General features: G+C 42.5%; 1 protein-coding gene across 5 annotated transcripts in view; it reads left to right on the top strand.

The window, feature by feature from the left end:
* The first annotated feature begins 396 nt into the window (after positions 1–396).
* STAT1 (signal transducer and activator of transcription 1) overlaps positions 397–27151 on the top strand; it is a 41138-nt gene continuing 14383 nt past the window's right edge. For 2 of the 5 annotated variants that reach the window (XM_077830482.1, XM_077830478.1), the window contains exons 1-15: positions 397–505; positions 10337–10465; positions 11298–11442; positions 13033–13131; positions 14749–14838; positions 15788–15866; positions 17121–17212; positions 17899–18050; positions 19308–19466; positions 20742–20834; positions 23012–23071; positions 24475–24504; positions 24609–24702; positions 25766–25807; positions 26898–26981. In XM_077830482.1, the coding sequence (XP_077686608.1) occupies positions 10338–10465; positions 11298–11442; positions 13033–13131; positions 14749–14838; positions 15788–15866; positions 17121–17212; positions 17899–18050; positions 19308–19466; positions 20742–20834; positions 23012–23071; positions 24475–24504; positions 24609–24702; positions 25766–25807; positions 26898–26981 (1347 nt within the window). In that variant the 5' untranslated portion in view covers positions 397–505; position 10337. Of the gene's footprint in view, positions 506–6555; positions 6883–7891; positions 8993–10336; positions 10466–11297; positions 11443–13032; positions 13132–14748; positions 14839–15787; positions 15867–17120; positions 17213–17898; positions 18051–19307; positions 19467–20741; positions 20835–23011; positions 23072–24474; positions 24505–24608; positions 24703–25765; positions 25808–26897; positions 26982–27151 lie in introns of those variants that run through there. The other 3 variants (XM_077830480.1, XM_077830481.1, XM_077830479.1) reach the window with 3 other exon arrangements.

The following is a 27151-nucleotide window of genomic DNA, read 5'->3' as shown; positions in this document are numbered from 1 at the left end:
TTAGCCCCGTGGAGCGGGGGGGGGAGGGTGCAGGGGCTCTGCGGGGGGGGTTAGCCCGTGGAGCGGGGGGGGAGGGTGCAGGGGCTCTGCGGGGTGGGGGTTAGCCCCGTGGAGCGGGGGGGGAGGGTGCAGGGCTCTACGGGGGGGGGGTTAGCCCCGTGGAGCGGGGGGGGGAGGGTGCAGGGGCTCTGCGGGGTGGGGGTTAGCCCCGTGGAGCGGGGGGGGAGGGTGCAGGGGCTCTGCGGGGGGGGGTTAGCCCCGTGGAGCGGCGGGGAGGGTGCAGGGGCTCTACGGGGGGAGGGGGGCTGTGGAGGAGCGCGGTGAAGCGGGGGGGGAGGACGCTTTCGGGAACTGCCGGAGCCAGCGGATTGGCTGGGCTCGGGCTTGGGCCGGGCGCTGGCCGCGTGGCTCGCGCTTTGTTGCTGTTTCTCGGCTCGGTTTCGTTTTGCCGGCGCAGCAGCGGAGCGGTGACAGCGGGGTCCGGAGCCCTCCTCTCGGGAGCCGGGTGAGTGTCCCCGCGGACCCGGCCGCCGCCAGCCCCGGGGCGGAGTGCGCGCGATGCCCGCCTGCCCGGCCCCGCACGCCGAGCTGGGGTCCGCGCCGGCTGCCGGGCACGGAGGCGCCCAGGGGCTGTTTGCCCGCCCTGCTGCTGGGGCCCTTGGAGCCCGCGGCGGCTTCCGCCCGGCGCTGAGCTCAGCCCTGCCGGGGCCCGGGGCGGCCCCGGGACTGAAGTGGCCCGAGACAAGCCCCGGGGAGCAAAGGAGGGATGGGCGCTCCCGGGGCTGCAGCGAGCCTCGCGGGACCTGCCCTCTGTTCCCCGGGTTTGGCACAAGGTTCCTTCCTCAGCCCAGTCCCTTCAGCGATGGGTGCCCCAGGGCCGGCAAGGGGGTAACGCTGCTCCCCGCCATCAGAGTCAGCGGTACGCGGGGGGACACTCCGTTCCTGGAGCAGCAACACGAGTCCCAGCGGGCGGGAGAGCAGCAGCGTGCAAAGTCGGATTGAATACAGGCCTTGCTCGACCCCCCTGAAACTCATAGAATCATAGAATATCAGGGTTGGAAGGGACCCCTGAAGGTCATCTAGTCCAACCCCCTGCTCGAAGCAGGACCAATTCCCGGTTAAATCATCCCAGCCAGGGCTTTGTCAAGCCTGACCTTAAAAACTTCCAAGGAAGGAGATTCCACCACCTCCCTAGGCAACGCATTCCAGTGTTTCACCACCCTCTTAGTGAAAAAGTTTTTCCTAATATCCAATCTAAACCTCCCCCAGTGCAACTTGAGACCATTACTCCTCGTTCTGTCATCTGCTACCATTGAGAACAGTCTAGAGCCATCCTCTTTGGAACCCCCTTTCAGGTAGTTGAAAGCAGCTATCAAATCCCCCCTCATTCTTCTCTTCTGCAAGCTAAACAATCCCAGCTCCCTCAGCCTCTCCTCATAAGTCATGTGTTCTAGACCCCTAATCATTTTTGTTGCCCTTCGCTGGACTCTCTCCAATTTATCCACATCCTTCTTGTAGTGTGGGGCCCAAAACTGGACACAGTACTCCAGATGAGGCCTCACCAATGTCGAATAGAGGGGGACGATCACGTCCCTCGATCTGCTCGCTATGCCCCTACTTATACATCCCAAAATGCCATTGGCCTTCTTGGCAACAAGGGCACACTGCTGACTCATATCCAGCTTCTCGTCCACTGTCACCCCTAGGTCCTTTTCCGCAGAACTGCTGCCTAGCCATTCGATCCCTAGTCTGTAGCGGTGCATGGGATTCTTCCGTCCTAAGTGCAGGACCCTGCACTTATCCTTATTGAACCTCATCAGATTTCTTTTGGCCCAATCCTCCAATTTGTCTAGGTCCTTCTGTATCCTATCCCTCCCCTCCAGCGTATCTACCACTCCTCCCAGTTTAGTATCGTCCGCAAATTTGCTGAGAGTGCAATCCACACCATCCTCCAGATCATTTATGAAGATATTGAACAAAACCGGCCCCAGGACCGACCCCTGGGGCACTCCACGTGACACCGGCTGCCAACTAGACATGGAGCCATTGATCACTACCCGTTGAGCCCGACAATCTAGCCAGTTTGCAGGTTAAAGGGGGGGCACTACCACGGTGAAGATCACACTTCAGCTTGAAATTTTGTTCACCTGTTATAACGGAGAAAGATTGGGGGTGGGGGGGGAAGCTTGTTGTTTACATTGGCATTTGACAACACATATAATGAGTTGTTCTCTGGCGGTGCGTTCTGTACTGCATTAGGCAACAGACAGATGTTTGTAACAAAAAAGGAAAATGTGATTGTCGAACCAGAAGGAAAAAGGGGCAGTTGCAGTGACTTGAAATTACTTTAAATTCCCCTTTTTTAAGTGAACCGGCTTCAGACTTTTTTGAAAGTTTTATCTACAACGTAGCTCTGAACACACAGGGACTTAAGTTAAACAGCAAAACAAACATATGCCTGGAATCATAGACGTTCTTATTTTTCAGTATCATAGAATATCAGGGTTGGAAAGGACCTCAGGAGGTCATCTAGTCCAACCCCCTGCTCAAAGTAGGACCAATCCCCCCCAATTTTTGCCCCATCCCTAAATGGCCCCCTCAAGGATTGAGCTCACAACCCTGGGTTTAGCAGGCCAATGCTCAAACCACTGAGCTATGGCTCCCCCCAATCAGTTGTACAGAAATTTCTGTACAAAAATCAGCGAAAGTATCTGTCAGTTTACGGGGCAAATAACAAAACTCACTCACGAAGTGGTCCAGAACAGTAAAGCTACCAGGAGTTTATGTTGTTTTTCATGTAAAAAAGAGGAAGAGTAAGTTTGATGCTGGGTACTAATTGCTCCTTAGAGATCAGGGCTTATTATTCAAATTATGTTTTGTTTAAAAAAATAAAAGTCTTTGACCCTTTTCACTAGGGTTTGAAATTATGTAAGAATGACTTTAGAAATGCAGATCTGAGCTCTGGGTGGGTTGAACTTGGCATGACTGAGGGAAGAGAAAAGGCACAGAAGTGACTGTATGCGACATTGACAGCCACCTGGGGTCTTGTATATAGTCTCAGCTATAGTTAGCGGGGGAGTAGACAAGCAGGAGTGTTGAGTTGTGGAAATGTAAGTAAATTTCAGGGGTTATAGACTTTGCAACTCAATTGATTTTGGGTTGTGGGATTGTTTTAACTCTTAAAATGAATCAATCAAAATGAAAGGTTTAAGATTAACTTCTCTCTCTCTCTCTTTTAATAAAGTGAAAAATTGCCAGTATGCATCCTTCAGGAAGCCTGAATTAACTTATTTAAAAAGAAAGGAATGAAGTGAGGTTAAGCCCATCCTTTGCACAAACCCTGAGAAGTGGAACTTCATGCTGGGAATAAAATTCATTCCCTACATGCACCCTACCCGGTGGGCAGGCTCTGACCAAGTCACAATGACTGCTACTTGATCCTATCCAGTGGTGAGCTGGAGTCGGTTAGCGTGAACCCGTTGTTAAATTTTGAAGCCGGTTTAGAACCGGATGTTAAAGGGGTGGGCAAACTGTGGCCCGCGGGACCGTCCTTTCCGTCCCGCCTGAGCTCTCGGCTGGGGAAGCTCCCCTGAGAATTTTTACTCACCCAGCAGCACTCTGGGCCTTCAGCGGCACTTCGGCGGCAGGTCTTTCACACGCTCCGGGCCTTTGGCGGCACTTCGGCGGCAGGTCCTTCAGTGCTGCCAAAGACCCGGAGCGACTGAAGGATGTGTCACCGAAGTGCCGCCGAAGACCCAGAGCGACTGAAGGAACCGCTTCTTCAGCTCATCACTGATCCTATCCTATTATACTGACCACAGCCCCCCTGCATCAGCGTCACAAAGTATTCCAGTGACTGGATTCAGTGTCACAGATTCAGTGATCCTTCCTATGACCCCAAACCTCTCCTTGAGTCAGTGGAAAAACCCTGGCCCTAGTACATGCTAATCCTCTTCCTTTGCCCGGCAAGGTAGTGAAAGCAAGAGCCACAGAAGAGCTTACCTCTATGGTATTCTCCCCTACAGTGGGTGCAGATGTCTTGGCTAAAGAGTTTAAGAACAGGTAGGGAGATTTCAGACATGTAAGGTGACTTGTAAATGGCAGCGTCCTTCAGGAACTATGCTGCCTTGGGGCAGTGCCACAACAAAACACAAAAAAGCCACTCCTTTACAGAACTGGACCTTCCCATCTCTTCAGATTTTCCAGATATGTAGGGTTGGGAACCTACATCACCTGCTTCCTCCGAGATCCGAGGTTTTTTTAGTACCATATCCCTTTACTAAATAAATGCACACAGAGGGGTACAACTTGGTCCCAAGATTTTAGGAGGGCATAATGAAGGAACATTGGATTAAGAACATAGTATTATGAAAAATGAAATGTAAAGATCTTGGTACTTGCATACCTTTTCAGAGAGAACATGCACAATTAGAGAAATAACTTTCAGAGGGACTTAGGAGCCTAAGTGACTTTAAAATCTAAGTCAGAAGGGACCATTATGATCGTTGACCTGGGTAACATAGGCCATAGAGTTTTGCTAAGCGATTCTTGCAATGACCCCATAATTTCTGGCTGAACTAGAGCAGTTGACTGAGGCTCATGAGCACAAGTGGCTCTTTAATGTGTATCCTGTGGCTCTTCGCAGCACAGGATATTAAAACACTGATTTAATTATTAGCCAATCAGGATGCTTTTACTATGTTATTAAACATAGGTTAGACAAACACCTGTCAGAGATCACCGTGATTGATCAGTCCATCAGCCCTCACAGAGAGAGTGCCGATCACTAGTCAGTCCTTCAGCCGCCCGCTGGCCAGGCTGTCAGTGGCACCAGTCACCCGATTGGCATAGCGCACCAGCCCAGAATCCCTGAGCAATCCGCCAACCTCAGCCTCCCAAGTAGCTAGGCAGGCACACACCACCATGCCCAATCCTGTCAGAGATAGTAGTCCTGCCTTGAGTGCAGGGGCCTGGACTAGAAGATCTCTTAAGATTCCTTCTAGTTCTAGGATTCTGTTAACCCAGTGTTTCCCAAACTCACAGTAGTTGCATACCCCTTTTGAGACATTTGTCTTAGCAGCATAGCCCTTCTCTGGTGAAGATAATTCGGGGTGGGGGTGGGGGGTGGGATGGGATGATAGCCACATAACACACTCCTAATTAGTTTCATTCTGGATTAAATGTTTATTAGAAATAAATACAAAATTATATTACATACAGTTGAAACAAATTTTAATAGAAATAATAGTTACATATAGAAATAGTACTAAAAATAATTAAAATAATAAAAGTGAATCAACAGTCTGGCAGAACAGCATATTATATATATGGTGAATTTGTATAATTCTGAAATTAAAATATGCTGGTTTGGTTAGGTTACTGAAGAAAGCACTAGTTTTAATACTTACGATTTCAGTATTGAAAAATTTTCAGTACAAACCAAACTATTCAGTGCGAGGGATGGAACTGCTTTTGACCAGACACTATGTTTGTGAACTTAAGATGAAGATGGGGCTCCACGTCAATAAGACGATTTCATTTTTTTGTTTTGATGTCAGCTAGCGCAGAGAATCCGATCTCGCACAAATACAAGGTGGGAAAAGGCGGAAGATACTTGACAGCTTTGTCCGATAGAGCTGGATATTCAGAGCTAACCCCCAATCAAAATGATGTCAGTGTATTTTGCTCAAATTTTCTTTTCAGGAAGCTATCTGAAGCCAGCTACAAGAGCTGTTCTTCTGAAGCAGAGAGGTTATTTGGCAAAGTTTTATCATGAATGTTCAAAGGGTTCCTTATCCATTCAAAGGTGCCATCCAGTTCAGGGAAATACTTACGCAGATCTTTCTGTAAGCTTTCCAAATGCTGCTTCGTGGTTTGCAACACATCACTATCAAGTTCGTTAGTAGAGTTTACTACTAAACCATGAAGAGATGGAAAGGAATCCAGTTCACGATGACTAAGATGTTTATGCCACACTTTCAGTTCTGCGACCATGGCACTCACTTTGTCTTGTACATGGAATATGGATATGAGTTTCCCTTGCAAGGATAGATTGAGATTGTTTAAATGAGCAAAGATATCTGCAATATATGCTAGTTTGCATAGCTGTTTCCAGTTGTGTATATCGTCTTGCAGGTTAAAGGTTTCATCTAAAAAAAACTTGCAGTTCTCGCAGCTCAAACAGGTGATTCAGAACTTTTCCACGTGAAAGCCAACGCACTTCAGTGTGAAATAGGAGTTGTGTGTAATCACTGCCCATCTCATCACAAAGCTGAGATAACAGCCGGGCGTTCAGAGGGCGGCCTTTCTCAAAATTGATTATTTTCACAGCTTCATCCAGTACTTGCTTTAGATCTGCCTGTGTGTTCTGGGAATGCAACGAGTCAATTTTGCTTCTGGTGCAACAGCTTGAATATGTGCAACAGCTCCTTTCTTCGAACCAATCATGGCTCTGGCACCATCCGTGCTTATTCCAACACAATGACTCCAATCCAAGTCTTTGTTTTTGATGAAGTCATCAATAACTTTTAAAAATAGCTTCTCCAGTTGTATGTGTTGGCATAGGTTGGCAGAACAAAATATCATCGTGGACTTCATTATTCAGGTCGTATCTGACAAACAACAAAAGATTAGCTAAGTTCACAATATCAGTGGATTCATCTGCTTGCAGTGCATAGTAGCAACTCTTTTGTACTCTTGATAATAATTGCTGCTTTCAGTTTTCGGCCATATCTGTGATTCTGTGATGAACAGTGTTGTTTGAGAGGGGGACACAATCTATAGCTTTGCTAGCCTTGTCTCCAATCATCACTTGTACCAATACTTTGGCTGCAGGTTTTACTAATGTCTCGCCAATCACTTCAGCAGCTCCAGACTTTGCAAGTAGGTATGCTACACTATATGAAGCTTCCAAAGCTTTCATATTTTCACCTCCCGTCACATTACGAATTGTTTTCTGGGACTTTTGGAGATCTTTGCGCCTATTTTCACAGAATTCTACAGGTTTTCCCTATTCTTTCATAGTTATTGAAATGGCATTTTAGGTTGGATGGTTTCATACTTTCATTTGTGAGAGTCTCATAACAAATCACACATAGTGGAACAGGGTCCACCTCGTCGCCAGTCCGCAAAAATCCCAGTTTAAGATATTCAACATATTTGCGATCTTTTTTCGTTTTCTTTGCAGCTGATACGTTCAATAAACTTACAGATGGTTCACACGGTTCACTAATTTTGTTGTCACAATTGTCTGATGTAGCCATATCACTGCATTTTTTGGCATAATCATCACTAGCATTCGTATTTCCTTCACAATTTTCTTTTGTACATTTCAAACTTCCTGTTTTTAGCCAGTGATCCATTGTAAATGGGTTTAACAAAAACAAAGAGAAATTTTGTATATTAATACATGCCAAGTATGTACTTACTACGATCTTTAGATTACTACGAGTAGTTATTCAGTTCTATCTTTTATCTGTCAGTCTGACTTCTGCGCATGCCACAAAGGCACATGTATTGCCCAAGCCACGGTAACACGCACGCGTGGTTTGTGTCGGCTCTGCTGTGCTATTAGATGTTACTGAACACATTATCATATTAGTTACAATGTAAACCTGGATTTCTACTGTACAAGTGTACACCATTCTTATATATTAAATTTTAGTGAATTGTTTTCTGCTGCTAAAAAAACGATAAAGTAAAATAAAAAATTCTGCCGCGTACCCCTTGAAATCCTTTCACCGCCAGGGGTACGTGTACCACACTTTGGGAAATACTGTATTAACCAGTTGTAGTTGATAAGTTACTCTCACAGCAAAATGACCAGTTATTTTATTATATATTTCCCATCATACTGTTTAAATATGAATATATAGTAAATGAAACAATGAATTCGCCCTACTGTGGCTCTTTTGGGCAATGTTGATTGCTAATTTGGCTCCTGAACCACTGAAGTCATGAGTATCACTGAGCTAGAGCATCTTTTTAAAAGACTCAGTTATGGAGAATCCACTACATCTGTAGGTAACTTCTTCCAGTGATTAACAACTCTCACTGTTGAAAATTTTCACCATATTTCAAGCCTGAATTAGTCTCTCTTCAGTTTACAGACCTGGTTATGCTTTTTGTCTGCTAAATTAAAGAGCTTTCTAATATGAGAAATCTTTTCCCTGAGTAGGTACTTATAGAGGTGATCTTCAATAAGATAAACAGATTGAGCTTCCTTAGGCTGTCACGGAGGCAGGCTTTTCGGACCTCAGATCATTCTTACGACTTTTCTGAACCTTTTCCAATGTGTCAACTTTTTTTAAATTCTGGACATGAGAATTGGACGCAGTACTCCAATAGTCTCACTAATTTCCTAGACAGAGGCGAGACCAGTTCCCTACTGCTTCTCAAGATGCCCCTTCTTAAAACTGGGCCACAATATCACATTTGCTGCCTTAGCCATTGGATTGCCCTGCAAGCTCATGTTCAGCTGATTATCTACCAAGACCCCTCTGACTTAAATAATTCTGAAAATGGACTTTGAAAATGCTATCCAACATCTGAACAAGCCAACCACTAATTTTATACACTCTAGTATAATCTCCCTTTGGTGCCTCCCCCCAACTATACAGGTCTTCACTTTTTGCTTCTCTATTGTTAGGGCTTGTCTTCGCTGCAAAGATAACTCGAGTTATAACTCAAGTATTGCCCTAACTCTAGTCCCTTCTACACATGAAACCTTTTAACCAGTAGGCTACTGTTCAAGTTAGCACAACTCATCAGGGCTACTAACACAACCCTCTCTGCTACTAATTAGAGCTGGGAGGGCAGCGGTCTTATTCCACAAACATTTGAAATAAAAAAATCCTTTTCTGCATCGGGATGAAACTGAGACCTTTTGAAAATTTTCCATGAAAAACCAATGGGAGAGACCCACCAGAGAGGGGGATACTGACCCACTTCAGAACAGCCAACAGCCTGATGCTTAGGGTCCATCACATTCCAGGTGAGTGCCCTACACTAGGCTATAGAGTTAGTGTGTCTCTCTCTCTCTCTATTGGTGTCCTGTTGGAGCTGTTCCCCTTTGTATAAATGAGTTAAATGTTCATTGGGTCAGAGAAAAAGACTGGCTCTATGACCTGCTAGTTAGGTCACTTTTCTGGGACATGCGAGACCTAGCGTCCAGTCCTTGCTCCAGATCAGGCAAAGCAAGGACTTGAAGCCCTAACCACTGGGCTACTGGCTTTTCTGGGGTAGGTCTGTCTCTTACCGACACTTTTGTGCAAAGCGTTTGGCTACGATCAGTCGGCATTTTCTGACATAAAAGTTATCAAATTCTTGACCAGCTCTACTGCTAACCCAGTCACTCTGCATAGTAATGCAATTGCTCTGTGGCTCAAGTGTTATTTCGTACTGTGGCCACGCTCACTCAAGGTAGGCTAACTGAGGAGTTAGCTCCAATCTAGGTAACTCAGATTAACTGCAGTGAAGACAAAGCCTGAGTAGTCATGATGTGGGGCGGGGGAGGAAGCAGGTAGAGTTTCTTTATATTTTTCCATTTAAAGAGATCCTATCCAGTTTTCAGTATTGAGTTAAATGTAGTTTCAGGTACTATGCCTTCACTTGAGTTCCCTGACCATTTTTATGGGTTTGCAGTCACATTTTTAGGTCTCTTAAGTTCTTCATTCTCCTATTGATGGATTAAAAATTCATCCACGCAGAAGGGGAACTGAATGAGAGACCTCAGTCCTGCAATATACAATATGCAGACAGCCTGCTGCTCCTGCACAGAGCCCCATTGCAAGGTCTAGGACTGCATTGGGGAAAACACTGAAACTGTCTCTATGCAAAGTGCTGTCAAATGTACAAAATTAACAGACTGGACAGGGATCACTGTTATAGCAATCTTAAACGTTAATTATAACAAAAATAGGTAAGAGTTTTCAAAGAGAAGTGTGATTTCTTTTTTAAGTTGACTCTCCATTAAATAAAGATGTAAATTTTACAATTCTTCTTTGCATCATACCCTTAATCAGAGCTGGCTGGGAAAGGATGTTTATTTCCATGCAAATAAAATTGTCAAAATTTTCTTGAAATTTTTGGGAATTTCTGAAAACCCGAGAACCAAACATTTCCTGGGGTCTTTTTTTTTTTTTTGGACAAAAACCTGAAAATTTTCTGTGAACAGAATTTCCCCCCAAAATTTAGTTTAGTTAGAAAAACATTTTCCATCAAAAAATATGTTTAGATAGTAGAGCTGAACATTTCTTCTTAAATACCTTGTACTGGGATGTAGGTATGAAAGAGATTTGTGTAATTTTATTAAACTTTATTCATCTTGATTCCACAGGATGACTCAGTGGTATCAGTTGCAGCAACTTGATTCCAAATTCTTGGAGCAAGTACACCAGCTATATGATGACAGCTTTCCCATGGAAATCAGACAGTATCTGGCACAATGGCTGGAAAATCAAGACTGGTGAGAGCAACGTGCTGTAATGTATATAGGAATTTGCCATTAAATTAGTTGACTGGTGATGCCTTTGAAATATATGGTGGCAGGTTCTGGCCTTGTGTGCCGATGGCTCTCATGGATAACCATGCATGCACGTTTAAGAACAAGGTCACCTCTGTTGTACAGTGAGAGCAAGCAGCCACTTAGGGCAGTAAAATACGAGGGCAGCAAACTGTTCAGTAAATTTTTGTGAGAGTGACCATTGGGCGGTGGGGACAGACATTTAGTAGTTGCCTATGTGGCTGCTAGTCACTGTTTCCCATGGACTTCCTTCCAGCACTTAACAATCTGGTCTGGGCCTCTTGGATAGTGCAGGTGTTGGCTGCTCAGGGGTACACAGCAGTTTCCCTGTTTGGCTTGTCCACCAGAGAGAGATGGGCAATTATTATTAAAGGGATATATGAGCCAGGTGTTTAGCTTCATCTCCACTAGCAAACTGAAGTATTGTTAAAATCTCTAGAGAATATCTTTTTATAGAGCTTCATTAACATGCAAATGACTACATCCCACTTCCAGCTCCTCAGTATAGTGGAGATTAAGGAAAAATACATGTGCAAATACACAAGGTTGAAGAGTAACCCTAAGAAAAAAGCAAAGAAAGTAGTATTCATTTGAGATGATAATGAAGGAATAAAATGGTTACAGAGAGTGGAATTGAGTGAAATCTACAGATGCCTATTCAATGCTTTTAAAAACTAACACCAGAATCTGAAAAAAATGCATTCACTTACCGTATTTTTCTAAAATATCAGTTTAACGGTTGCATTTAATATTAAAGATGCCTTAAATATTCTAGGGAGCATGCTGCCAACAACGTTTCATTTGCTACAGTACTGTTCCATGACCTCCTGTCACAGCTAGACGATCAGTTCAGTCGGTTTTTAATAGAAAACAACTTTTTGTTGCAACACAACATCAGGAAAAGCAAACGTAATCTTCAGGTATGTGTGTAACTTGTTTGGATTCACACAGGCATACTACTGTCATTTTATTAGGGTCTTATTTTATTCAAGAGAATATTCTTCTAACTTAAACACAATCAAGTTAAAGGTTATACCCCCTCTGAGGTTTTTTCTTAAAACTTCTGAATGGTACATGTAACTCCTGAGTACTATAACAGTTTAAAGAAATGATTTTTTTCCAGTTTGTTTAGTATGTTTATTTGGTAGCCCTTTCTGTAAGTTCTTTACTTTTTCCTATTTATTCAGTTTCCCAGGAGTTTGTGTGGGGGTGTTATGCTGTAATCTGGGAAAGAAAAAATTTTTCAAAGACGTTTTGGAGCCACAAAAAACTTAGCAGAGGGACTTTGGTTAAAAGAAATTTCACCCATCCATTTCTTTTAAATTGACTTGATTTCAGTAATAAATTAATCAACTTGAAAATAGGGAAGGTTGATTTATAGGTGTTTTCCAGATTCTTTTTAAACTAGATTCCAGCAAACATTTTAAAATACAGTTCTCATACCTATTAAAAACAAAATAGTCTGAAAACTATCCAGAAGCAAGAGAATTTGCCTGTGAAACAACATTGTAGAATCTGTACCAAGAAACAGATTCTAGTGAAGAATCTCAGTGAAAAGATCAAGCGTTCCCTGCATGTGTTCTGCAGCTCCAGGCTCTGTAGGATTATACCAAAGAAACAAAAGTGGTTTATGTTATGGCAAGGATTAGATAACATGTTAGTCTCCAGTAAAGTCAGTAGAGGCAGTAACAGTTTCAGTAATTTGGTTGACAGTGGCAAGTTATAAAGAGTAAAATCCACAATACTAATGACAATATCGTACTGTGGGCAGAGAAACATGATACTGAACTAAAGAGGAAAGGGAATACAGCATTTGGGGATTAATATATTGTAGGACACTGCAGAATGTGGACCTGGTGGATTTTATTAGTTAGTGGATTCACTGGGCACAATGCTGCCTCCCCACCCCCGAAACACATTATTCCACAAGGTTGCAGCTATTGCAGAACAGTGCTCCCTAATGCAAAGAGGGTAGGGAGTCCTACCGATAGCTGGACCTCCTCGGTCTTTCTTCTGTTCAGCCAAGCTTAGGATAGTGCAGCTACCTGTTTTGTCTTGCTGTCTCGCAGTTGGCCCCGTACAAGCACTCTGTACACATCTCAAATGATAGGGTTAGATTTGTGCCAAGCACTAACTGGGTTCATATGGAGCAAGGAGCCTTCCCCTGAGCAGAGCAGGACCCAGTAGGTGCAAGAACCCTGCAAAACCAGCACCTACAGCAGTACTAGACTTCCTGAAAGTGGGTGGGGAGTGGCCCTTGGGGTAGACAAGAGGGCATTGGATTCTGCACTCTTCGAAAGGGTGACACAGCATTCATGCTTCCTGTAGTTCTAGGGGACACTGTGCCTGACCTGATAGCTCCTACTGAGGCAGTGCATCTCCACACCACATCTTGGCTCACATATATCCACCACCTGCTAAGCTTTTTGCCTGTCGGTTTCATCAAAGACATGAGAACTGGAGTGGTTGGTGTGTACTAATAATGGACTATTCTAATGCTGTGCAACCAGGATCATTTTCAAGAAGACCCAATACAAATGGCAATGACAATCTTCAACTGTCTGAAGGAAGAAAGGAAAATATTGAGTAGTGCCCAGTCGTCAGACCAGGTAATTCCCTCTCTCTCTCTCTCTCTCGCTGCTGCAGTTACAGCCACCCAAACAGAGTGACAGATTGAAGGCAGAACCATATGTACTTTCTCCTTTTGCCCATCACCTCCTGTTTTAAAAGAGGAAGCTTGATTGGGTGTATCACAAACATCCACCGCACAAGATGTGGTTTATTTTAAATTGTTTGCTTGTCTAGGCATAGTTTAAAGAAAAAGGAAGTTAACTTTCTCCCTGTGCGGGAATTCAAGGCCTCAGCTGCCTTTGTAGTCCAGAGCTAGATGATACTTACAAAAAGAAGCCAGTTTGATTTTCTAAACTGGATTTTATTGTGGTGTTTTACTTTTGATAATGGACTCAAAGTGGCCTAGCCTGCTCATATTTACTTTTGATTAGTTAAATGTAAGAATAATATATAGTTTTACCATTGCTGTAGTAAGGAGAATATTTAAACAACCTTATTAGGTTTTTTTATGACTCAGCTGTAAGACTTGCCTTTGCCCTTCCAGCGTTTCCAACATCAGTGGGATTCTAGCCGGCTTCCTTTCTGCAGTGTACCCCTCTACCTGCCCTGTGGTGACCACCTGATCCTTCCTAGTTTTCTGTAGCTTCTGTCTGTGATCTTGATGCAACAGTCTCTCATTTTTTCATTTGCTCTCTAAATATTTCTTTACCATCTTGTGTTTTCCATGGAACCCTTCTCTGCCCACTAAATTAATAGGTAAAAAATGTAAAGGACCCAGGGTGTTCCCTTCTTCACCTGTTAGAGTAAATCTTCTTGTTTTTCCTTTTTTATTCCCCCCCGGGACCAGTCACATTTTTTGGTAATAAAGATTGTAAAAAACCCACACTCACACATTTGGTGCAGACAAAAGTTCATATTGCAAAATGTAGCACCTCAGGTATTAGATAGTAATAGATGACTCATTTGTGATGAATCAGTACTTTGGTGTTACAGTCCAAAATTGGCCCATTCCAGTATACTGTAAGTTAGTAGGTGAAGGAAGCCATTGTGATAACACACAAAGAGCTCTGTGTCATAAAGCCAAACTGTAAACATTCCAAGCACACAGGAAAGTCCCTTACAGCAGTGTTCTCAAATTAGGGCAGCCGCTTGTTCAGGGAAAGCCCCTGGCGGGTTGGGCCGGTTTGTTTACCTGCCGCGTCTGCAGGTTGGGCCGATTGCGGCTCCCATTGGCCGCGGTTCGCCGCTCCAGGCCAATGGGGGCTGCGGGAAGGGCGGCCAGCACATCTCTCGGCCCACACCGCTTCCCGCAGACACGGCAGGTAAACAAACTGGCCCAGCCCGCCAGGGGCTTTTGCTGAACAAGTGGCGCTCCTAGTTTGAGAACCACTGATATAAAGTACGTGTCACCCAAAAGGCAAAGTTTATATATTTTCACACACACCCCAGTCCGTTTCCTTATTATAGCCTTCCTCTATTTCCAGTTATTTAAACCTAATTCTTTGACCATGATGTATATAACAATTGCTCATTAACTATCAGAACAAAGTGTGCTTTGTTAGAGGCGTCATTATGGCACCAAATACACTGTAGCTTGTGTTAATCAAAACCAAAAAACCCAATATTTTTCTTTGATTTTGTTCTCTCTACTGCAGATGCAGGTAGGGAACATACAGAATACTGTAATGCTGGACAAACAGAAGGAGCTTGATATGAAAGTCAGGAGTGTGAAGAACAACGTTGTGGTAAGTGAAAGTGGGACTCTAGGCTTTGCTTGGAGATCTACATTTATTTTTCTAATAACAGGAAAATATTTTCAGTGTCTAAGTTGTGAAAGGGAAATCATGAATTCAGCAGTAGGGGTTTTTTTTTTTTTTTCAGCTTTTTACCACCAGTAAAATGTTTTAAAATCTTTACCTAATCACTATTCAATGGTACTGAGATGCAGGATGTCCACAATGCCTGTCACTCTGTGGCTGGAATCAGATTTTTAGTTTAGTCTTGGCTATACCAGATTTCCCAAATTTTAAACACAGCAGGAGAAAGTTTTAAAATGGGATGGATGGACGGATAGATAGAGATTAGATTGTCAGATATCTATCTATTTTAAGCAACACCGTAGAAGAAAGGAGGTAGTTTGAGAAATTATATATAGTTCATTCATAAAAATTATTAGAAGCCAGATCGTCCGCTTGTATAAGTCAGACCTGCTTCTACGGCTTTGCCCTGCCATTTTTTTTAAAAATAACTTCATCTTGATTGATAATCTTCTGTAGGACAAATCCTGTAGTGCTTACTCTGACTTTCATGAGAGTTTTCCTGAGTGAGGGCTGAAGGATTTGTCCCAACATCGTTAAATGCCATTCACTGGCCAAATTCTGCCTCATGTCGTGCACAAATTCTCCTCACCTCATTAAAGTTGTGTGGGACTATGCAAGGTCAGAATTTAGCCCCATTTTATTACAAGTGAACTTTCCGTTGGCAGAGAAGGCAGTGGTTAGTTTGGGGATTTTTCTTACTACCTTCTTTTTGCTTTGAGCAGGGGGATGAACTAGATGACCTCCTGAGGTTTCTTCCAATCCTAGTCTTTTATGGCCTTCAAGTAGCTGGTATCACATGATTGCCAATCAGTAAAAGTCTCATATGACCAAGTCTATTTGACTAACTGTGTTTTACGATGTTGATGCTTTGTAGGAAGTAGAACAAGACATCAAGACTCTAGAGGATGTGCAAGATGAATATGACTTTAAATGCAAAACCTTACAGAACAGAGGTGAGATTCATCCATTAGAAATCTCAAGTACAGTACAGAAATTTGTTTTTATTAGATTGTACCAGTAATCAGGATTTAGAGACAGCCAAATTCAGAGATATGCCAATTGTTGGGTTTAATTTTACTTGTTCTGCCTACTTATGCTATGAAAATTCATCCCTAAAATATTTCATCTCACAATGCCCACCGTTATGTAAAGTTGGAAAGCCTTTTTAATACCAATCTAAATGTTCTTTTGTCCTTTGCATCGTTACTAGAAACCCCAACTCCAAAACCCCATGAATTTTGAGACAGTACAGCCCTAGATCTTATCTCTGGAGCTTGGGCTTCTCCCTGCTCTTGTGTATTCGTTGCATACATAAGTAATTTTATTATGAAATTTTATAACTTTAAATAGAGATGCACTTGTACACCTCTAAAATATATATATAAATTGATTGCATATTAATTATATAGATCCTTGTTTTCAGTCAGTTACTAGTTTTGAGATAAAAATTCTTTATGGGCTGAAACTTGACTTACTTTGTCTCTGCTAAGGAGTTTCTCCCTAATGTCTAAAAGTTTGGAGAAAGTATGAATTTCTGTTCTTGAGTTAGAGGAGCTCTCTCTTCTCTCCCCTTCTGCCTCCGCAAAAGGCCTTGATCCTGCACCATTTAAGTTAATAGGAGTTTTGCCACTAACTTCAGTAGAATTGGGACCGGAGTGATTAAAGTTGGTTGGTTCTGTTCTTGGAACATTCTACAAAGGCTTCATTTTTCAAAACCAAAGTTGGAAAGTGACTAGCCATTAATGAGGATTTGTCATCTTGCATGTTTTGAAAACTGGACTATTTGTTCAAAAGGAGAACTGGGGAGTTTTTGAACATCTTTCTAAGCATTAAACAGCATAGTATAATCTGGACACTGCCAGTTGAGTAATTTTGGTGATGCCCTGGTCTAAATCCCTCGTGAAACCTGGGTGTGAATGTAATTGAGAACTACTGAGCTTTTAAATTAAATTGATATTTTCAAGCAGAAGAAAGGATGTGGTTTTCCCCTTCTTGAAATCTTTCAGCAACCAACAGGAAAGAGCCAAACAGGAAGAGACAATGCCAGGATTTTCTCTCCAGCCACTTGGCTCCTCAGCACTTTGTACGGACTCTGCTGCCATCAGCTTTTGCAGACTTCCTAATGTCTAACTGAAAGTAGAAACAATTTCCCCCACCCTCCCCCACACAAAATATTTCTTATTCTATTGTTTGATTTTATTTTCTAGAAAATGAACCCAATGGAGTGGCACAGGATGAATATAAGAAAGAACAGCTTCTCCTCCAGAAGATGTTTCTAACACTTGACCTTAAGCGAAAGGTGATGCTCCAGAATACTTTAGTTTGAAAATATGCACTTTTGTTCTCTTTGGCTTGGCTTATCATAGGATATAAAAGAACCATGGTTTTAAACAAAGAAGCAGCTTGATTGTTAACACCAGTTTAAATGTTCTTGTGCCCTTTGCATTGTTATTGGGAGTCCAAACCTCTTAAAGCAATTGTACTGCTTCTATTTTAGGATTTTTCTTACTAAACCAGCCTTTTCATTTTGAACACTTATTTAACCAGCTAAAGCTGGTGCAATAACGGGAAAGGAAATGTGTCATATCTCATTGGTGATGCTAGAAAGTGCTGTTTTTTTTGTTTGTTTAAACCCTTCTTAAATAGTCATACATGTCTTGTAATACTGTAAGCCCCAATTCTGCAATGAGTCTGTATGGGCACCAGGGTCCACTTGCATAGAGGTCATTGCAGAATTGGGGAATCTAAGGTTAGTCACTTGGGAGAAGTCAGCAGGGTTAGCAGTCTTTGTCTCTTCTCTTTGTGTAGCAAATACTCTGCTGGTTGAGGAAAAAGAGCAGCTCTCCAAGTTCATGTTAGCAGAGTAGATTTTCTATTATTCAGAGCTCCTTGCAAAGTTTTGTGAGATGCAGCATTAATTGATAAAGCAAATAATTAAATGTACTTAAAATATAATTAAACAGAGGAATCTGATATTCTCTTTAGGAAGTGGTGACCAAAATAATAAACTTGTTGAATATATCAGAGCACACACAAAGTGCTTTGATTAATGAAGAGCTTGTTGAATGGAAGCATAGACAACAAATTGCTTGTATTGGTGGTCCACCCAATGCTTGCCTCGACCAGCTACAAAATTGGTAAGTCTCTACATCGCAGTTCAACTGACCCCAGGGGTTTTGAAACATACCACGAAGGAAAGCCTGATAAGCAAATATATTTGAAAATGGGCATGCTTAAAGTATTTTGGCCCACAGTCAATTTACTGTTATTAAAATTGTAATTTTTTTATCCACAAGAGAACCAAAAAGCATATTTCACTGTGCTCCTGAAAGTTATATAATGTTGTATTGTATTCATTCTTTTCGAGGAAGTTTGAAGAAAACATTGTCTGCCTTTCTTGTATAACTTTCTGTACGTGAAGTACAATTTGCCTTTTTATGTTCCAGAGGCCGAATTGAGCCTTGGTGTTAAGGTTGAAGTCCTCTAGGAAGTATTTGTGCCGATAAATGTTGTAAATTGACACATGAAGGAGAAACTAAGGACAAGTTACAGCAGAACCCCATTTATCTGATCTAATTGAGATGGGGGCCAGATCTGATAATCCAGAGAATGGGAAGGTATAAGGCTGCAGTGCCATCTAGTGGCAGCAGGAGAGATTGCTTGCTTCTGGACCTGTGTGCCTTGGTTGTTTAATAGGGAGAGCTGGATAATAGAGGATTGGATAAATGGGGTTCTACTGTAATTTCTGGTGTAAGATGATGCAAGTCCCACTGAATTTGCCATTATCAGAATGCATCCCTAGAGAATGAGGGCTCTAATTGGGGGAGAAATATAGTTTTCCTTATTAAATATCATATAAACTACCTTATATGTCATAAAAAGAAAAAGGAGTACTTGTGGCACTTTAAAGACTATATGTCATGTTAGCCCTAAGATTGCGTAAATGTAATTTCCTGTGCTGCAGAGCTAATGCACTGTAGAGAGGATAGAAATCTCCATTATGGCACCAAATGCAGTACAGCAATTTATTTAAGCAGCCTCACAATGCATGCATTGTCTCCAATACCCAAAACATGTCCTCCAAAAAACAGATGCTAGTAACTCGAGGAAATGCTTCCATTCCTTATTACTTTAAATAGGTCACAGTACTTACATGGGAAGGAGAGGCGAAGAGGGCAGATTCTGGAGATTTAAATGTTTACCTGCACTAACAGATCCTTGCCAAACCTACATCATCATCATCGTCTTTTTTCCACTGAGACAAGCTCACAAGTTCCTGAGGACCGTGTGACTCTTAGAAACATACTAATTGGAGACAGAGCTGGGTGGTGTCTGGGCACTACTGTAATACCAGTGTTTGGTAACAATAATCAATAAGATGTGTTTTTTTGCAGGTTCACCATTGTTGCTGAGAGTCTTCAGCAAGTTCGTCAGCAGCTTAAAAAGCTTGAGGAATTGGAGCAGAAATTTACATATGAGCCAGATCCCATTACAAAAAACAAACAAGTCCTGCAAGACCGCACGTGCAATCTTTTCAAACAACTCATTCAGAGGTAATGGATGCATATGTTTGTTTGGTCTGTGTGAATGGATGGTAGACTCTCCCCACTTAACATGTCACATACACGGGTTAGTGCCCCACCTGCTATTTTCTTTTATTCTTCACAAAAAACAAAAACTGGGCTGTCTGTTACTAGGATTTTCCCTGTAAACTCTCCTGTTTAAGCCCCTGATTCTGCACCTTTAAGTCAATGGAAGTTTTGTCACTGTCTTCAGTTCACACAGAATCAAGCTTTGGACCCTTAGTCCATTTCTGATTTTAGGCTCTAGTCCTGCAAGCTGCTCCATGTGTGCGCCGCTGGGGTCTACCCACAGAAATACATGCAGGATGAATACCTTAGAAACTGTCCACCTCTTATTTCCTTGGGTGGGAGTTGGGATGAGTCAGATTAGCCCTGCATCTCCAGGCAATTATTTACATTCCAGTAGTAATTAGAGGCCCCATCCAAGATCAGGGTCCCACTGTACAAATACGTAACATAGGATTCCTGCCCTGAAATAGTTACAGTCTAAACAGATAAGACGGATGAGATGTGGGAGGGGAAGAGGTCCAAAGGGGTAAAGTGATTTGTCCAAGATCCCACAACAGTCTGAGCTGAGAACAGAAGCCCCAGTTCCTGAGTCCCACTCAAGCGCCCTAGCTAACCCACAGGTGAAAAAGACAGAAATCTGCTCCTGCTCCATTAGAAACGGTGCAAATTGAGAAGATATAAAGGCCTAAATCTTGCCATTTTCCTTAGTTATATGCATAGTGTGCTTGCGCGAGTAGGATGAGAAATACCATCCTAGAGCCTGACATCCAGTCACAGTATGAACACTTTAAGAATTTAGTAATCCATAGTGCTGTAGATAGGTGAGATGGATCATTCCGTTAGTTTACACTCTGATTGTACCAGTTCTGTCCTTTATTATTTACATGCCGTTTGATTTTTAAAGTTGTGTGAAGTAGCTTTTTTTTCTTCAAACTGTTAATTTTATTTTTAGTGCTTTTTTTTTTAAAAAAGCCCTGATGAAATAAAAGTTTATATTTTTAGAATTCCATCCAACTTAAAAACATATCACTTTAGTAAGAATAGAGTCCAAAGATTTAGTACCTGAATAAATAGGAACTGAACGTGCACACAGTACCAATTTATTGTGGATATTTGTTAAAAATATTGTAGTAAATAAATTAGACTGTAATCTGTTTTGTGCTGAAAGTGTCATCACTTTTTAACAGTATTGTACTAATGTAGCTAAAAATGTCCATGGTTTTGTTCCCCCTGCAGTTCTTTTGTGGTGGAGAGGCAGCCTTGCATGCCAACTCATCCTCAGAGGCCATTGGTCCTGAAAACTGGAGTGCAGTTCACAGTAAAACTGAGGTAATTTTTTCTTTGTGGTAAGCCTATTCCCTCATTGGACTTCCTGTAGCTGAAAGGGCTGCAAAACCTTCCATCTGGCTAAGTGACCAGAAACAAAATATAGTGAGCACTCTGTGACAGAGAAAGTGTTCTGGCAGGATTTCCCTGGGCCCTACCTTTTTTCCTCCCTCTTCCCACTCACTGCTCCACTTCCTTCTGGCTGAGAACTGACCAAGATTCTGTTTGGAACCGTCTGACTTCACTCCTTTGGTCAGGGCCCTGGTATTGAGTGACAGTCCTGCCTCCGTAGCCAGAAGGGAGTTGAAGGCATTCAGTCTAAACCATTCAGACCACTTCGATGTGAGGAGGGATGAACCACCATTAGCAGACTAGCCAGGGAGCACTAAGCTGTATTCACGATCGCTCAGGTGCGGTGTCTTGGGGAGTTAACCACCCGCCCCCCCCCCCAACCTGTCCTCTTCCCTTGAGCAATAGCGAAGGCCCTACCAAATTCCTGGTCCATTTTCGTCAATTTCACGGTAATAGGATTTTAAAAAATTGTAAGCTTCATGATTTCAGCTCTTTAAATCTGAAATTTCACAGTGTTGTAATTGTAGGGATCCTGACCCAAAAAGGAGTTGTGGGAGGTCACAAGGTTATTGTAGGAGGGGGGGTTGCGGTTCTGCTACCCTTCCTTCTGTGCTGCTGCTGGCGGCGGTGCTGCCTTCAGAGCTGGGCAGCTGGAGAGCGACGGCTGCTGGCCGGGATCCCAGCTCTGAAGGCAGAGCCGCCGCCAGCAGCAGCGCAGAGGTAAGGATGGCGTGGTATGGTATTGCCTCCTTTACTTCTGCACGGCTGCCTGCAGAGCTGGGCCCTCAGTCAACACCTGCCCCTCTCTGGCCGCCAGCTCTGAAGGCAGCGGTGCAGAAGTAAGAGTGGCCTGGTGTGGCACAGCCATGCTTAATTCTGCGCTGCTGCTGGCAGGGCGCTGCCTTCAGAGCTGGGCGCCTTGCCAACAGCCGCCGCTCTCTGGTTGCCCAGCTCTGAAGGCAGCGCAGAAATAAGGGTGGCAATACCGTGACACCCCCCCCCTGACCCCCAAATAACCTTGAGACCCTCCTGCAACTCCCTTTTGGGTCAGGACCCCCAGTTCGAGAAACACTGGTCTCCACTGTGAAATCTGTATAATATAGGGTAAAAGCGCACAAAAGACCAGATTTCACGGTCCGTGACGCATTTTTCATGGCCGTGAATTTGGTAGGGCTCTAGCACTAGCCATTTTATACCATATTTAATGACACTTCCTTGATTAGAACTACAGTTAGTTTGCCAATATCTCCTTGCCTTTCAGAAGCTCCTTTAGTTTCATAGGTGTCAGCTAATAATACACTTACTTTCTTTGCTTATACTTAGAATAATTCTTTGCATATAAAAGTGGTTAGGAATGGTCTTTCCATGATGGGTAACAGTCAGTTCCCTTCCAGGCCTCACCTTCAAAGTTCCTGTCTTTTGCATAGTTCTGTAGTTCTCAATAATACTAGTCTCCTTGTAAGACACTGCTACAGTTCTGAGTTAGCATGGGAACTCACACTAGATCCCCCTTGATTATAATAGAGAGGGGCTGGATGGTAGAGTGTTCTCCATCAGTGCCATGGACTCTTGATTGTACCCCTATCCCTGGTCTGAAATAGAGTCGAATTGCCTCTCCAGGGCATGCTACAGGGACCACTTGTTTCACTGTTACCTTTGAAAAGCGTTCAGTGAATTGAGGTGTAGGTCAGCGTATGGTGCGTCAGCATTTAATTAGGAGCTGGAGCGCCAGAAAAATGGGGTGAGCTAACTGCACTGCATTATTTGGTTTTGTAATTACAAATAAATGGTAGGGCGCTCAGAGCTTGTGTACAGGCACTGTTTATTATTCAAAATGGAAAGAAAAAATAAATATATCAAAGATGACTTATCAGTGGGCAGTATCCAGTCAGTCAAAAGGGACTAGTCACACTCCCAGTGAAGTCTGTAGCAAAATGTCTGTTGATTTAAATGCAGGATGGAAATTTCATGCTGACTCATTGATTTTTAAAAGGAACTGGCAAATCAAGAAGCCATTTTGTTCATCACCAAAATAAAAGAGGAGCCATGTTTCTGAGAGAAGTAAAGCCTTTGCAGTTGCAGTCATCTGTACTGATTTCTCTTTCCAGATTGCTGGTGAAGCTACAAGAACTGAATTATAATTTAAAAGTGAAAGTCTTATTTGATAAGTATGTTTCATCTTTTTCATATCCTGTATATAGTTATGATGATCTGCCCCAGTAAAAGATAGACACTTAATGACAGAGTAGACCTTGGGCCCTATTGTACCAGTTACCACAGGAGCCATTTCCCCTATTTTCACTATAATTCTGCTTCCTTGCTAGGTGCAAGAGAACAGTTCCCCATCCTCTTCCATTTCTAGTATATACCTTTGCACCACAGGGAAAGATATAGACCCAGCCCTGCAGTGAGTTCCACATAGGTCCCACCCACGCAGAGCTCATTGTCGTACTGGGGCCTTATTTCCTAAGGAAAGTCACTCACTGTGTGGGTAAATTGTGAGTGCACGCATGCACGTGCATTTCCCATTAATTCTATCGGAGAGCAGAATTTGACCCTATACTGCTATTTTCATTCACATACAGCTTTAATTATCAACTAGTCTCTCTCAAAGTTAGCAGAATAGGCATTCCACATTGGGGACTATACAGATGACAAGATTAAACTTTTAAGACAAAACCATTTTTGAGTTGTCCACATGCAAAAAAGAGCCCCCTAAGATAAAAATTTGAGAAATGTCTTAACTATAAAAAAACCAAACCCCTCTGCTTATTCACATTCAAATCAGAAAACTCCAAACAGACTGTTACCAAACCTTCTAAACAAAATTCACCTGTCAGCCAACAATGTGCTTGAGATAATTCAGCACTGTTGCCAACACCAGGCATCCAAAATCAGCCTTCAGAAATCATGATTGGCTGAAAAATGATGATTTAAAAAAAAACAAATACATAATTTATTTTTTTATTTAAATTCTATTATTTAGTGTGCAGTGAGGCTTTTCTCCACAAACACTACAAGGGTTGGAAACTTACTTGAACAAAACAAAACAAGCAGATTCTCGCATAGTTATCTGACTCCAGGATCTGGGACTTAACATCTAATATCACGAGGTTTATGATAAAAATCATGAGTACTGGGCAACACTGTTTCAAGTTAAATGGTAGCTTTTTGTGCTTGAAATTAGGGGTTTAGAATGAAAGTAGTTTATGAACTCTTATCTTTTACAAGTGGAGTACCAAAGTTATAAACAGTGTAGTAAAGTGAAGGGCTGTCTTTGATTATAAAGGCACCTTGGAGAAATCTAAACTTTGGGGGAAAATATACAGTGTGATGTGAAATACATTTAATCCAGTAAACATTTTGCTTTCTTGATTACTGGAGCTGATCAAAGAGTTTTGAAATTTCATTGATTTTTTTTTGGCAAAAAAATTCATTTTTTTCCACAAGTATTTTTACCTGTTTTCAACCAGCTCTATCAATTACAAATATAAGAGAAAATAAGCCTGTTTTTTCCCCTCTGTGTGTGGTTTACTTTTGGAACTTACAAAGATCTGAATCTCCTTTGCAGGGACGTGAATGAGAAGAACACAGTAAAAGGGTATGTTGCACCTGCACTCTTCCCATTTTTTTTTTTTTTTTTGCCATGTTGGGTATTTTTAAAATGAATTAAAGTCTGATAACTCCCCCCCTCTCTTTGTGTAGGTTCAGAAAATTTAACATTCTGGGAACAAATACAAAAGTAATGAACATGGAGGAATCCACTAATGGAAGCCTAGCAGCAGAGTTCAGGCATCTGGTGGGGTACACTTTTCTTGCCTTCCCACTTTTAGATCACTGTCTAATATGTCTCAAGTCCCTGTTTGCAGAAAGCATTCCTTTAAGTACTGACTCTCTACTGCTTTAAAGTGCCACTGCTTTCTACCCTAGTGGTACCAAATAGCCAAATGTCCCCTACATAAGGAGTTATACCACTGACTTGAGTGAAAGTAAGATTGGGTCCTAGGAGAGCTGGAGGCCACGCTCTTTGTAATCTGTTCCTACACTGGAAAGTAGTTACTGCCCTGTGGCCTGAAACAAACATTTGTTAATAAATTGTAGCGAAGGCATCAGTTTCTGTGAGGAAAAAAGAGGAAACCTGCAGCAGTGGAGGTGCTGTGGCAGGAGGGAGAGTGTTTCTGGAAAGGATTCTGCAGCAAGCCACGAGTAGGGAGGTTTTAGATGTGTTGGGAAAGAAAGGTTAGAGCTGAATTGTCTAGGGAAGGGGCTTTTAGACAACAGCCCACAAATTTAGCGGACTAAATAATCTCACTGCCATGCTGATTTAGGAAGGGTAGCGAGTATCCATCCTATCTGGAGAGGAATCAAATGCAAATGGAGGATTCAGATGCAGGATTCTTCTCTCCTATTTGCGTAGACCTATATATAGGGCACTAACAATGGTACAGAGTCGGCCGACATTCTCCTAGACCGATTTAGGGTGGATGCTCATTGATGATAATCCATTATTTAGTCTATCCCACGCTCATCAATAACTGTTGCTGTGCCTCTAAGAAAGGCCTTTTCTACACAATCATTGCAGCATGATAAAAAGATATTAAGTCAGGTTGCAATATCTGTTTTCACAGCAGAATGCTTTTATAAAGGGATAGCAGTTATCTACTGTATCTACAGTCAAATCCCCTGGTTCCCATGTTTGGGAGCTAAAGAGGATCAGAGACTAATGCAGCAGGTTCATGACCAGTTATGCAGAAGGGACTGTGCAAATGCTGCTTTATTTATGTAAATACATCTTTCATTTGTAACAGTCACTTTTTCAGTCGGGACTGTCATGTATTTTGTTTTGTTCTTTTTGTCTGCAGCAATTAAAGGAACAAAAAAATACAGGAAGCAGAACTAATGAGGTAAGCAGCACTGACTTTTTTTTCTCCCTCTTTTGGTCCAGTTTTTTTTAATAATATTAAGGACTGTTAAATGCCTGATAGTGGGCCAAACTGCCCAATCCCATGGAAAACTCCTCAAGGGGAAAATGGGCAGAGCAGGGTAGGAACTTAAAACCTCAGGGAAAGCAAGCCCTGGAATCACAGACATAGGCACCGTACTATGTATATAAGATCCCAGCTTGGTGCTTTTCCTTTGTGCCTTCCTCCCCCTCACGGCATGGCTCTAACAAGAATTTTTGCCAATGGCAGAATTCCCTGGGATTGATCAGTAGCAGACATGGAGGGGACCAGGAAGTTCCTGCTGAAATGTCCATGTGCGCTCTAGGGGAAGTGCTGTGGACGACATCCAGTGCCCTTGCTATTACCCCTTGCAAGCCTAAGGGCAGGAGCATCTAGAAGTTTCCAGGAGAGGTGAAGGCTCCCGCCTCCCGGATAGGGTGAGATTTGCCATGGAGGGTGCCCTCCATATACCTATGCAGAGGGCACTCTTCACCCCAATGTTTGGCTATTGGAACAGATTCAAAGAAGTTTTAGATAACAGGGCACAAATTAGCATTTTGGTTTTCCATAGAATCCAAAGCTGTATGACATTACGCAGAGTTATCCTGTGGTATTACCTGCAAACTGCCCTTTGTGCTCAATTTTATTGGCATTTCTAAAATATACAATCTTCTAAACAAGTTAGGAAGAAAAGGAAATCATGGGGGGGTGAGGGATGACGACTCATTCTGTCTAAGCCAGGAGACCATCAAACTGCTCCCTTCCCTGCCTAATGACACTTCTTCTAATCCCTAGAACCACTTAATTGGAATATTTGAAAAATGGCTTATAGGGGTCTTGCTTTTACATTAACTAATGAATACTAAATGTCATTATTTGGACTGACAGTAACTTCATAGCTTATACACTGCTGGGGAAGTAAGAGGTACCGTACTAAATGGGTTCCCATACAATATTTAACATATCAAGCCTAACAGCCTAAAATGTCTTATTTCCAGTGTTTTAAGGATTTGAGCTTAATCATTAAATTCCCTATGATTGTTTTTTAAAGGGTCCTCTCATTGTAACAGAAGAACTTCATTCCCTCAGCTTTGAAACTCAGCTGTGCCAGCCTGGGCTGGTGGTAGATCTAGAGGTAAGGTTACTACGTAGATTAGATAGGGGTGAAATTAATTCTGAGTAATTTTATTCAGAGATTGTTATTTAAGTACAGTAGAAACCCCTCTTCTCTGAAATAATTGGGGCCTGAGTTCAATTTTTAGGAATGTCTCAGAATTACAGAAGTTATGGTGCACCATGGTGCAT

Source organism: Eretmochelys imbricata, chromosome 11 (genome assembly GCF_965152235.1).
Source record: "Eretmochelys imbricata isolate rEreImb1 chromosome 11, rEreImb1.hap1, whole genome shotgun sequence".
NCBI classification, from domain to species: Eukaryota; Metazoa; Chordata; order Testudines; family Cheloniidae; genus Eretmochelys; species Eretmochelys imbricata.
This window is presented reverse-complemented; position numbering and strand designations above follow the sequence as displayed.